A 12,368-nucleotide genomic window follows, 5' to 3' on the forward strand; every position below is an offset into this window, starting at 1 on the left:
CGGTGAAGAAAACTTTCTTCGAGCGGATGTCAATCGGTAGCAAGGCGCTCTTGAGCGCCTGATTACGGCTACGGGGAAATATACGCGATTTGGCTGTCTACAAATTTTCCAACTTCAAATTACTGCGATTACGAAACCGGCGATGCTTCGTGGATGCGCGAAGCTGACTCACTGTCTGTTTCAGACCGCAAAATTCACTTCTTCGTAGATGACGGATGTCATTAAGAGTCAGAATGTACGAGAGGCTTTCCACGGGTAGACAATCACCCTGCAGGTCAGGATAATGGGATGAACAAATTAGCAAGGGTTGAACCGGGTGAATGATTAGATTTCGAAACTCTGCTGATAAATTTCGAACTGTTTCTATTAGGTATTCTACACCAGCGTCACTTTATAAAAATTTGAAAACACCATGGAATTCGACCTTCGAGTCGACTTACCAAACCTCGCGTCGTGAGTTTTCTGTAAATTGCAAGGCACGCACAACGGATTAAGAGACTGTACCGAGACGTACTGTTTTTGACGTCAAGTCTCTGTTTAATAATCCCGTGATTCGTTTGCGGATCGAAAAGCTATTATACGCACCAAAGCCACGTCGGTATTTCCCTGTCACTGCACAATCCGTGCTCTTACAATCAGATCAGTTCCCTCAGGACCCCCCCTTTAGAATCAGTTTGTATTATAACGGTAACGTATGGAGTACTTTAATCGGGTATTTCACGTGCCACCAAGCAAAGGATTACATTATATTACGCGCAATGTGTGAGTTTTGCGAGCACATTACACCTGTAGCGGCGTCACTGACGTAATTTCGAGGCGAAACGTGATGAAAAAACGATATGCATTTCCAATGCGCGGGGGAATTGTCTGGAGCTATTCTTTTCGGTCGAATTTTCTTCCATTTCTTTTTCGCCACGGCGGGCGAAGAGACAGTTGAACAGCATTCGAGAATGGGAAAAAGGGAATAACGACGAGAACAACGTTGATGTTGCCGTGGGAATTGCCGCTTGAGAGCCACGTGCGATTCTCTTTTGATTTACAGTTTCTTTTTATCTCTGCAGGAGCTTTGACGACACCTTTTTACTGAGTTATTATCTCGGACGGGATACCTGTATATGCGCATACCGTCAACCGGGATTGGTCGTCGTGAAAATGCTGACCGATTACGCGGAGATTTTTTTCTCTCCCCTGATCGCGTGCCGGTGCGTAACAAAAGTCGTTTATCTTATCTTGATCCCGGATTCAGTGGCGTAAACTTTTCAGCATCTTCCGCCAACCGAACAGCTCGGAAGGTATAAGTCTCCAAAACAAGAAAAGTTCCCAAAAGTGGAGTAAAAAAATAAATTTGCTTCATAATTCACTCTTAGTATCATTTCAGGACACATTACTTTCTATATCATGCTACATCTCCACCACGACGTGAATAAGAGCCGATTCTTCTTTCCTTCGATTTCAATTCAGGAGAGTCTTAATTAATTGCTTGTAAATTTACTCAGCGTCATCTGTTAACTCGTTATCTATTGCAAAAGATAACAACGATAAGGGATAATAATAATAACGGTATCCTCTAATTCAGAGAACAATCACCAAGGGCATGAGCTCTGGAAAGGTACACATTGAATTGGCGCAGAGAACAAAGCAAGTAATTTTACTCATCACACAAAGTAAGTTGGCGCGGACAGCTTGCGAGGAATGAAAATAAGGCAGTTGTCACGGCAACAGCTGATCCTTCGTACCCGCTTACCCACCGAACTCCCTAATGATCAAACGTCTGCGAAGTTATTGCATCCGCCAAAGAAACGGTTTATACATACACGATAGAGAGATGCCGCGGTTCTGTTTGAATTATTAAGAAGCTAGTTACCCATGAATTTTGCAAGCAAAGGGAACAATGGGAATTGCCTCGGGTTGGCAAGTCTCTCGCGGCTACTACTTAGACCGGCAAGTATATCGCGCAATAGTCTATTTCCTTACTGCACGTCACCCATTTTTATACTACATAGTAAAATTCTCAGGATCGAACAGATTATAAATTCCTTATATCCCCATTTCTAACACCCGATTTTTTATACACGGCACTCGTTTCAGCGGAAATTCCCGCGGTTTACAGGAATCGCAATTAACAATTCCGATAATTGAATAAGGTCTCCCACAAAAGAGCGAAGCAACAAAAGGACCCCAAGGTTCGCAGGTTCGTGAAATAAGACCAAATAAGTTCGTAAATAAGCGAAAGGAAAATAGGAGAAAAATGCTATCGGAAAACCTGTCACGGCAGCTTATTCAAACGCTGGTACTATAAATTACCGGTCAATTACGTTTACTCATAACAGCGTCAATAGCACTTCAATCATAACCGTGGTATCGTCCAACTTCATTAACAAAGCTTCAAGGCCAACAAAATTCTGACCACGTTTTGAAATCATTCAACAGAACTCATTCAATATTGGAAATAAATTCCATCCCGGTAGTTATATCCTCATTATATACGAAAGGGTGAAGATTGTCCATCGTAGAGGCGGCATTGCGGTGAACGAAGGTGCAGGTAGCGACGGTCGTGATAGTGGGAGGGTCAGGTTATTGATAAGCTGTTCGAGCGATAGAACCGGCTTTAACCGGAATGGCGATTTTGCGGTTGTTTACGACCAATAACTGTCGTTAATGCGTCCTTACTGCCGTTGCCACCAACTCATCCCTTCTGATCGAAGAGCCCCACGACAGCGTTTCGATCGGTCGTCCGAGCCCTTAAATCCCGCGGCACGAGGACTTCGCACCATTTTTCTACACCGATGGACGGCCCCGTCTTGCAGGGCGAAGTATAACTCTTCATTTTGATCTCCTCTACAATAACACGCGACACTCCGAATCGTCTGAGGAAAGTTACGCTCGCGTACAAACGGTCGGTCTTCCCTTTTGCGGACCGTTTCTCCGGCTCGGTGCTCGCGATTCTCATTGTCTGGTTTCATCCGAGAGTCTATCCTGGATCCCCGGGGATGTTTAGTTTTGTCTTAGCTTCCTATCAAAACAACTCATACCGCAAGTTTCCTGCACTAATAGCAGCAGCACGATTCCCTCTTAATATTATCCTCAGAGACCGGAGTGAAATTTTCTTAGCGACTGTTCTCCACTATTTGCAGACATCTCCGAGAGCAACTTTGTAGATAAAAAAAAAAAAAAAATCATCGAGTGAAGGGACGCAGCCGTTCAAGAATCGTTTTGAATTTTGCACAACGTGAAATACAACGCTTTCACGTTACATCGCAGCACGGCTTTATACGGGAAATATTTTTATTCCGAAATCGCGATAAGAGTCTTGTCTAAGTACCGGTGTAACGGGATACAGGATAGGGTCAAAGCACGGTGGACACTGGATGTGAATATTATCGATAAACGATATCCTCCATGGAAATTTCCGGTGCTTGGCGCTGTAGCCACGATTAATTAAAATCTCGGTGTAATACCAGAGGCAGCTCGACGTGAGTTTCACTAACTAATCCCCGCGGGCGCCAGATAACGCTAAATGATTTTACCTGCACGCACTTCTGTGCCCCGATCAAATTACGGTATGTTCAAGATATATGTGTACATGTGTATGTATGAATATACCGTGCCACGAGTGTAACCGGCGTGTTGCAAGTGTAATTTAAGCTTGCAGGTCGACCGAGGATTACAATGAACGAAAGGGGATACGATGACAAAGCCGAGGTGAAAGAGAGAAGTGAAATATCACCAGAGTTACGATTTTATCGGTATTGTTTTGCCCCTGCATTAATACAAAGTTCGAAAATTCTGTACCTCCTTATTTTGCCGCATTTTAGATTGATTAAACTGTAAACGAAAATTCTCCGTACACGGGCGCATGTGCCATTGTTTCAGACTTGCGCCGAGTAAAATGAAACAATTATTCATTCGGAAATTACAGCGTGTATTTACCAAACACAGCGCCGGCCAGTTTATTTAGTTAAATTATAAACCCGTGCAGCAAATTCCTAATTGGAATTAATTTCACAACCATAAATCGGAGGTTTTATTTGATGATTTCGTGTATACGAGATTTCTTAAAATGGCTGAATGACGATGGATGAAAATATTTAACAAAATACAAAAAGTGATTACAAATAGAAACGATAGACGCACTTAAAAAAGTATGTGACAAAATTTGGAACGATGGGAACGTGATGAAGTACTTTCCGTATTTTAAAAATAAGCTAACTCGTATTTACGAAAACATATATTAATTATTCAATAATTTAATTTCCAGACAAGATAGAAAAGAAATGAAATATCGACTTTGCAATCAGTTTTCAGTTGATAGAATCGACACGAACTCAGCTAATAGGTCACATGCTTTGGTAATAATAAAAAGAAATACATTAAAGTTTTACACTCGAGCATTTTTATTCTTTCTATTTTCAATTTTCAAAGTGTCATTGTTAAGGGTGTCAAAAAAAAGTGCTGAGTTTGTGGTGGAACGGGCTGGATTCCTGATATTTCAACTGTTCTTACAAGGTGATACCTCGACTTTTCTCTCTTTCGTTCCAAACCTTCAGTTAAAAGTAACGCCGCGTGTGCCATAGGACAGAAATCTGTGGATACGTGTAGCATAAATCTACAGGCAGCGTGTGGGAGGCTTAATTATGACTTAATGAAAATTGTGATGGAATTTTCAACTGGCTACGTGGAAAAAGTAGAAGCGACTTTTATTTTTCATTAATTGACATACGAAAAGCGAGGTGTAAAAGTGAACCGAGTCCGTTTTTAAACCAATTATACAGCAGCTCGTTACTCGCCAGTTTGTCCGATGGAAAAAGAAAGAGAAATACCGAACCAATTCGCAAAACGTTACCAAACAGAGTAAACATACAAGTGAAAAATAAATTTACCATTCGTCTAGCCAAGTTGACCTATCGCGTGCTGGCAAGTGTAAGCCTAACAAACTCAGACATTGATGAAGAAAAAAAGCTGGCCGACTTCTGCCGACCGAAGGTGATCAATCTTTCTCTCATTCGAACTGGAAAAAAATGTTACTCGGGCGGTAAGTGATTCATTTGTATTTTAGAGCATACGGGTGCTCGGGAGCTTTATCACCTCGCCAAAACGGAATTCGATATATTTTCAACAATTATTCCAGCTTTGTAACGTCTCCACGTTATTTTTTCTCCTAATGAAAATCGCGTGCGAACTTCAAGAGGTATCCCGTGTGGCGTGCAAAGGTCAGTCGAAAAATTCAGCCATTTTTTAAAGTCCGTCCTAGTTTCGCAACGAGCTTTCACATTCGGGAAAAAATTCCGCCCACTCCGGCGAAACGTTAACGTAAATGTATGCGTTTTGTCACGACCTTCGTTTCAAATAAGCTTCAATCAAATAAAATTCTTTCTACCGACGGCAAGAGTGACAGAAAGAAAATGCTACTATGTTTTCATTATTTCCAGTCCAGACGTATAGTCAATGCGAATTGGATTTCTACCAGATAAATCCACGTGCAGTATAATACGGCAGCTTGCAAGCTGAAATCGGTCTTCAATTGTCCTAGCATTTTCCGGTACAAATACGGAATATGCTGTTTATCAAATCTTGGAACACAGGACGTGTCCTATGAGCTTGAATCTAACGAGACGAGAACACGTTTTCCCATTTCTATTCTAATTTGACGTGAACGGAGATTATATTCCTCATTGCAGCGATTAAGCTCACGGGTTATACTGCAGTTTCATTCTAACTAACGCGGCTTCGATGATTATCTCAATTTTCTGTACCATAAAATATCCCCTTACATTGCGAGGAATCCCGAAATTCCGTATTATGTTCAACCATTTCTGTGATTCAGCGTTAATGAGAGAAATTTACACAATTTTTTGAATGCATTCTACTTAAAATTAATGCACGTTCCTTTCTCTCAATGACTAGATGAATATTCCGAATATTCGCTAAAGATCTTCCTTAGACCAGAAGGAACTGCTTCTGTATGAATAAAATTGACTAGAAAAGGGATGGATTTTTTCGCGACCGCATTCGATGCACATTATCGTGCCACTTCTACATTTTTTCGCAATTTTTCCTCTATCCTTGCAGCCTGGGTTGGTCTATTTGTACTTGTCTCACAAATTAGTACACTGATTAATAGAGGGATGTACAGTTAATATACGCCGGTGTTAGACTTGCGAATATTCGCGACTGACTACTTCGCATGCTCGGTATAGATGTATAATTGTAAATAATCAGTTTGATGCCTTGGTGTAATAGTCAGCGTGCACAGATTGGAATTTCTCATCTAATACATCCGGGTGGTATGTAATTCAGGCAATGCAGGAGATTCGGTTGGTTGCGTCTGAAATTAATTTCCAATTAGTGCTTTGATTAGGTATGTTTCACGTTAAATATGAGGCCTGAGAGTCAAAGAGTGGAAGCCACTGGGTAGGTATATCACACAAGTGGAGTAATATTTGCTCCATCGTAATGAACAGATATCAAGCTACGCTGATAAGAATGCTTCGAGAAATATGAACACCTCAATGTCAGTCTCCTAAAGTCAGACGAGTTAAGTCAAAATTCACATTCACTTTCGTTTATATTCTATACATATTTACTTATGTTGAAAAACAAACGAAGAAGGGCAACTGCTGATTGAAAATTATATTCAATTTTTCATTCGCCTTTCTACTAACCGCTGTATGACCATAAAGAAAATGAATATGAATATTTTTCTCCTTTTAAGAAAGAGAAATAAAAATTTACCGGTAATTCGAACAGCTGTCTCAAAATGTCCTCGTAAACTTGAGCTGATGGCGAATGAAAATGATTCCGAAAATGAAATTGGAACTGTAATTGAAATTGAATATTATCGTTCGCGAAATGCGCTGTGCCTGACCTACTCAGGCTGCAGTGACGTTGCCTCATTATTCGAAGTTCTCCGATATGTCTTTAGAATTATATAGATGCGTTCATATTATCTAATTAATTGTTCATCGTACGCACAAATTTTTATAAAAAAAAAAAAAGAAAAAAACTATATAAACTTGAAAATTTATCACAGTTTCAAGTCATCAAATTAACAAAATCCTGACGTAGGTGAGGCGCAAAAAGCAAAAACCGCAACATTCAGTTTTTGCAATAGGTATTATAGGTATCTTATTTACCTAATTAAAGGACGCGTAATAAGAAGATAAGTCCTGAAGTGGTGAATCGAAATATAACTTGCCGTCCAGCAATTTCATTCGAATGGTTATCAAATGTTTCTTGCCTCCACCGTGGAAGCATCCATCAATTAATGTTACACAGATTTATAGAAATTTTTACGAAGGTCAAATTTTTCCTCTATAAAATGAAGCCAGTATCGATGAACTCGCGGCAACAGCTCATTGCAATTTTAGAACGAAAAGCTTTGTCGTTTTCACGAGTAGAGAGAGAGAAAGAAAGAAGAAAAAAAAAGAAAAGAAAAACAAACACGATCGTCGAAACTTTGGTGCCAGATTTTGATTCGACGCCGACCCAAATGTTATAAATAATATAGTTAGGCACAGAAATATACGGCTGACAGAAAATAGCGCATAACTGTGCTATGTATACGCCTACATCGAATAATAGAATACTAGAAACAGGGCTGAAGTTGGCTCACCGAACGGAGACTTTCCCCGGGAATATAAACCATTTTTAATTGGCTGTTAGGAACGAACGTCATATCGGCTGAGCGAATCGCCTGTTCTTCCAATTTCTGCCAACGGCTATATATGAATATATTACACAGATTCGTTCAATGGCGTCGCGGGATTTTCGGATTTATTCTTTTATTTTTTGCATCCTGTATCACTTTTCTATTCGAGATTTCTTCCGCTGTGCTGCTGAACGATTTTATGTTAGAAGCAGACGGGGAACGAGGAAAGAAATAACGACGATGGTCAATAAAATGGGTCCTTCATCGGCTCGTGATCCCAGCCCAACGATCCGTCCGACTATTTACCGCGCTTGACGCGATCACGTTTTCCGCTTCACGCTTGTTGAAAATGGTCGACTCTTGCCGGTACTGCGATTCGCAGATGATTCCGCCACGGAATTTCGTACGTATTTACCAAAGGCGAGATACTCGACACGCTTCTACCGACGCTTTTTCATCCTCCTCTCCTGTCACGCTTTATTTCCCACATATCGGATGTATTCAAGTGAAATATACATTTGTCATGATGACACTAAATTCGAAAATGGTACGAAATTAGGAACCGGGTCAACTGAGGCTGTTCGCGCATCTTTATCTAGTATTTTTTTCCTTTGCTTCGACTGAGTTAACCCAGGCAACGAGTATGAACGTGTATAGGAGTGGCTTTCACCAGCCGAACTTTGTTTTTTTTTCATTCTATCTATCAAAACTTGAAATGATAGCTGAACTATTTTTGATTCGTGAGTGGCGAGCGCTGAAAGCTATCGTATAGCCAGAACAAAATTGCAAGCGGGTCAACGGCGGCCATGTTGATTATGTGCCAGCACTAGAATTTGACTGTGAAATATTTTACGAATATATTTCTCTGGGTCTATAACCGTAGCAAAGTTGTTCCAACCGATCGACGCTGTTTTAGACGAAACGCTTTGACCCGAAGAATCATTTTCACGGCATTGAAATAGTTCTCATTATTCTTAAAATCAGTGGATTTCTTCGCTAAACCTCGAACCGTTACGGACATGGCCGAAACGGATTTGAATGGTGTTTCCGACAGATATTCAGGACTACCGTGTATCGGTAGATACGCTTCTGCAAATTGAAGTCGTAAATACTTATAAGCGACCCAAATTGTCGGCTCTTAAATAGAGAGGCTTTTTGTGTCTAAGGGCTACAAATTTCCGCCTAATTCAATTTGCGATAATAATTAAACGGGCATCACCACGACGAAAAGAGTAGAAGAGGAGAGCAGAAGAGGGAGTAAGAATCTGAGGGAAGAAGATAAGAAATCATACTCAAGACAAGCGGAACGATTAATTTTTCATAAAATTGAGGCCGATTTTCTACCTTTTTAAATCTCCATGTTGATCAATGTGATTCAACGTTGGCCAATTGACGCACCGAAATATTACATTTTGTGTCTATGAGGTCATGACGTATGAGAAAATCTGGCAACACATCCAGGCAAGTCTAAAAATCACCTAAGCTTCGTACATACTTCGCGATTATTAGAAATTGTTTCGACAAATTTCACTTACCTTATGCATTATAGGCATTGAGTGACCATTCGTATAATTCGTGGGATACGTAATGACACACAGTGAATACTGAAACACATAGAAAACGACGTTCAGAAATAATTATTGCAGTACGAAGACTATCGTTGTATTCGTAAATCTATGTTTATTTTATTGATAAATTTTTGCTTCCTCTTCCGATCATTATATAGCCGTTTATTTATACAAAGTAACAGGATTAAAACTCGATGTACTATGAGGCGTGGCCCGTTTTTTTTTTTTTTTTTTTTTTTTTCTTCACTCGACACAACAATTTTTTATCGTTATTTTTTTATTTTCTATACTTTTTCCCTAACACGATCGGTCCGACCTTTTTTTATTCGTGACATTGACCTCTCACTGCAAGATCACGAAGCCTTAAAGTTTGAACAAACGAATGCGTTTTTTTGATCGTATATATCACCTTAGGTAATGCACAATTTGCCGAGGTATGTTCCGTTTCATTTCATTCGCTTATATTTATTAAAATTTTTTTCCACGGACGGTTCAATCACACGGTATTATAGATATGATTACGAATTATTGCCAGATCCGTCACATCCTTTAAAATTTAATATATTTGACATAATAACAGAACATATCTCGTCGTTCATTGCACATGTATATATTCAATTATATACAGCGATGCATGACAAACGTCAAAATATGATATGAATTTGATATTACGAATTACGATTAGATCAATTGCAACATTCTAAAGTCTTAAAATTTAAGTATGATACATTTATTTTGCGTGCGTGTGTGCGTGTGTGTATGTGTGTGTGTGTGTGTGTCCTGTATAACTTTTATTTTCAATTTTATTATTCTTATTATTGTTACCATTATTTACAACGCTATATCTGTGTACCTATGTGTGTGTGTGTGTGTGTGAGTGTGTGCGTGTATCCGCTTGCGGGAGAATTCTCAAAATATGAAGTGCAATAGGAATATATAGTATACGAGGTTTATTTATAATATAAGCTACTTCATCGCGATATAGCGAAAGAGTGTAGAGATAGAATTACAAGTTGTAGGGCGCACGTTTTTTTCGTTAATCTTTCAAACTCCCTCATACGTAATAATTAAATTAAACGTTTGAAAGTATATGCTAAATAATTATTTGATCGACGGTCGCAAAGGGGGCCTTACGGGGCTCAGGTTGGGCCCCTGTTGAGACCGTGCAAATAACAGATCACACAAGACAAAGCGATGAGAACACTACGGTAGAAAAAAAAATTCCTTCGAGCGAAGCGAGAATTTTAGTTTGTGATATTCGCAACGCGGGGTCGCGTTGAAATTTATACCCATTGCACGCGCAGCTGCGATATAAAAGGTGAAATTTTATTTTTCGAAATCACGTGTCTCTTTTGTTTCATCATATCATTCAATCCGGGTAGCATCGTTCCGTTAAATTATTGATATATGTTTCGTGACAGTGACGGAAATTTGTCATATTATTACACGTATATGTTATTTACAATTCCGTTTTTTTACTTTTATCTTTATTATTTCAATCGTATCCCTTGAAATTTTCGTTAAAATTTAAATATAGTATTGTACATTTACACGTATGTATTACCAGGTAGGTAAATATTTGTTCACGTTATTCCTTCCCGTATTATCGTATCGTTATATCCTAGGCAAGTTTCAACAAACTATACGCAATAAATATATCTGTATAAGCATATCGTTATTTACAAATTAAACTCTCCGCTATATTCATGTATTATACGTAATATAGAAAGGATTTTATGTACAATATCATATAGCCTACACGTATACATTTATTATATGTATATGTGAAATAATACTCGGCGGTATTTATTGGAAGAATCATTAATTATACACGTGTATATACATATATATATATATATATACACACACACGTACGCGTGTACGTGTTCATATATACCTATATGCATACCTATATATTTATATTTTTTATGCGTAAAAAATGAATAATATAGTAACAGCAATAATAACAACGATAATGATTTTCGTAACGCGCCGTTTCGAAGTTGTACAAAGCTGCGATATTATATCTAATATTATAATTATAGCGACCGATCAGCAGATATACGTGCGTGAGCTAAATTTGCTTATATTCTTTTCCTCGAGCTTGTTTAAACGGTGACTTCTTCCGAAAATCTACTCTTGTCGTCGAGATTGATAACTATCGCGTGAGTCCTGGCGTGTCCTGATTTATTTTTACACTTATCTTTGACCGCCTCGTCCTTAACTCTGTTAACCTCGACGCCAACCTCGGGGATGTCTTCCTGCCCGACGACGGGAGCAGCTGCGGTTTGCAAGGACTCGGAAACCGTATCCTTGCCAGTCCCCTTGTCATCACCCTCGAGGAGTTTTCTGTCCAGTATCTCCTTCGAGTCCACCTTGTCCACCGTTATCTCTGGAGTGTTGGTATTTTTTGCGTCAAGGTTTGTTTCCTTAGTCCTCGAACCATTTCTCACCGTTTCGTCCCTTCGTTTTTCCAAATTCTTTGCCACCTCCTTATCCTTGGCCCGCTGTTTCGTTGCCGGGTCTAATTCCGGCTCCGAAATGCTCAAGTTATTCAATCGCAGACTCGACGAAACCGCCTGGATCGTTGATATTTGAGGTTCGCCTCGGTTCGCCGCGTCCTGCATCGCTGCGATTTTTGCAACCACGAGCTGGTTGCCCAGCCGCATGTTTTTATTTTTTAGATACTCGAGCTGCGTGTAGATCCGACGAAATTCATCCTGAAACACAGCCAACGGGAAACGAAACTCACGCAATGCGGACGCAGTAAGAGACCTGGAAATTATAAACCTTCGATCTCGTATCCACTTTCATTCGTAAACTAATTAATCGTGAATGCCTAATGATGTACACAGCCATCCCGCAAAATTTCTGCCTCGCAATCTTTTTTTCATTGTTTTCGCGGTCTAGATGCGGACAGATTTTTTATTTCAATGTTCCTTTTAGACCTCTGTACAAATTCAAAAAATTATATTCAGGATATGACGAAGTACAGGGAGGAAAATTATTTACCAAGAGTAAATCGTTATATATTTGTATTACACCTGTTTGTTATAAGTAAATTTCTGCGAAGAAGGTAAGAATTTTTTATAGTTACCTGAAAAATGATCCATATGGGGCATTCCGCCTCAAACCAACCTACGTCAGAACCT

At 39.5% G+C, this 12,368-nt stretch overlaps 1 protein-coding gene across 2 annotated transcripts in view; it reads right to left on the reverse strand.

Annotated features, from left to right (window-relative positions):
• Positions 1-9,392: 9,392 nt before the first annotated feature.
• LOC124183117 (probable G-protein coupled receptor CG31760) overlaps positions 9,393-12,368 on the reverse strand; it is a 134,986-nt gene continuing 132,010 nt past the window's right edge. For both annotated transcript variants that reach the window (XM_046571175.1, XM_046571184.1), the window contains one exon: positions 9,393-11,936. In XM_046571175.1, coding sequence (XP_046427131.1) covers positions 11,325-11,936 — 612 coding nt within the window. In that variant the 3' untranslated portion in view covers positions 9,393-11,324. The remainder of the gene's footprint in view (positions 11,937-12,368) is intronic.

The sequence above is a fragment of the Neodiprion fabricii genome, chromosome 1 (assembly GCF_021155785.1).
Source record: "Neodiprion fabricii isolate iyNeoFabr1 chromosome 1, iyNeoFabr1.1, whole genome shotgun sequence".
Classification (NCBI taxonomy): Eukaryota; Metazoa; Arthropoda; class Insecta; order Hymenoptera; family Diprionidae; genus Neodiprion; species Neodiprion fabricii.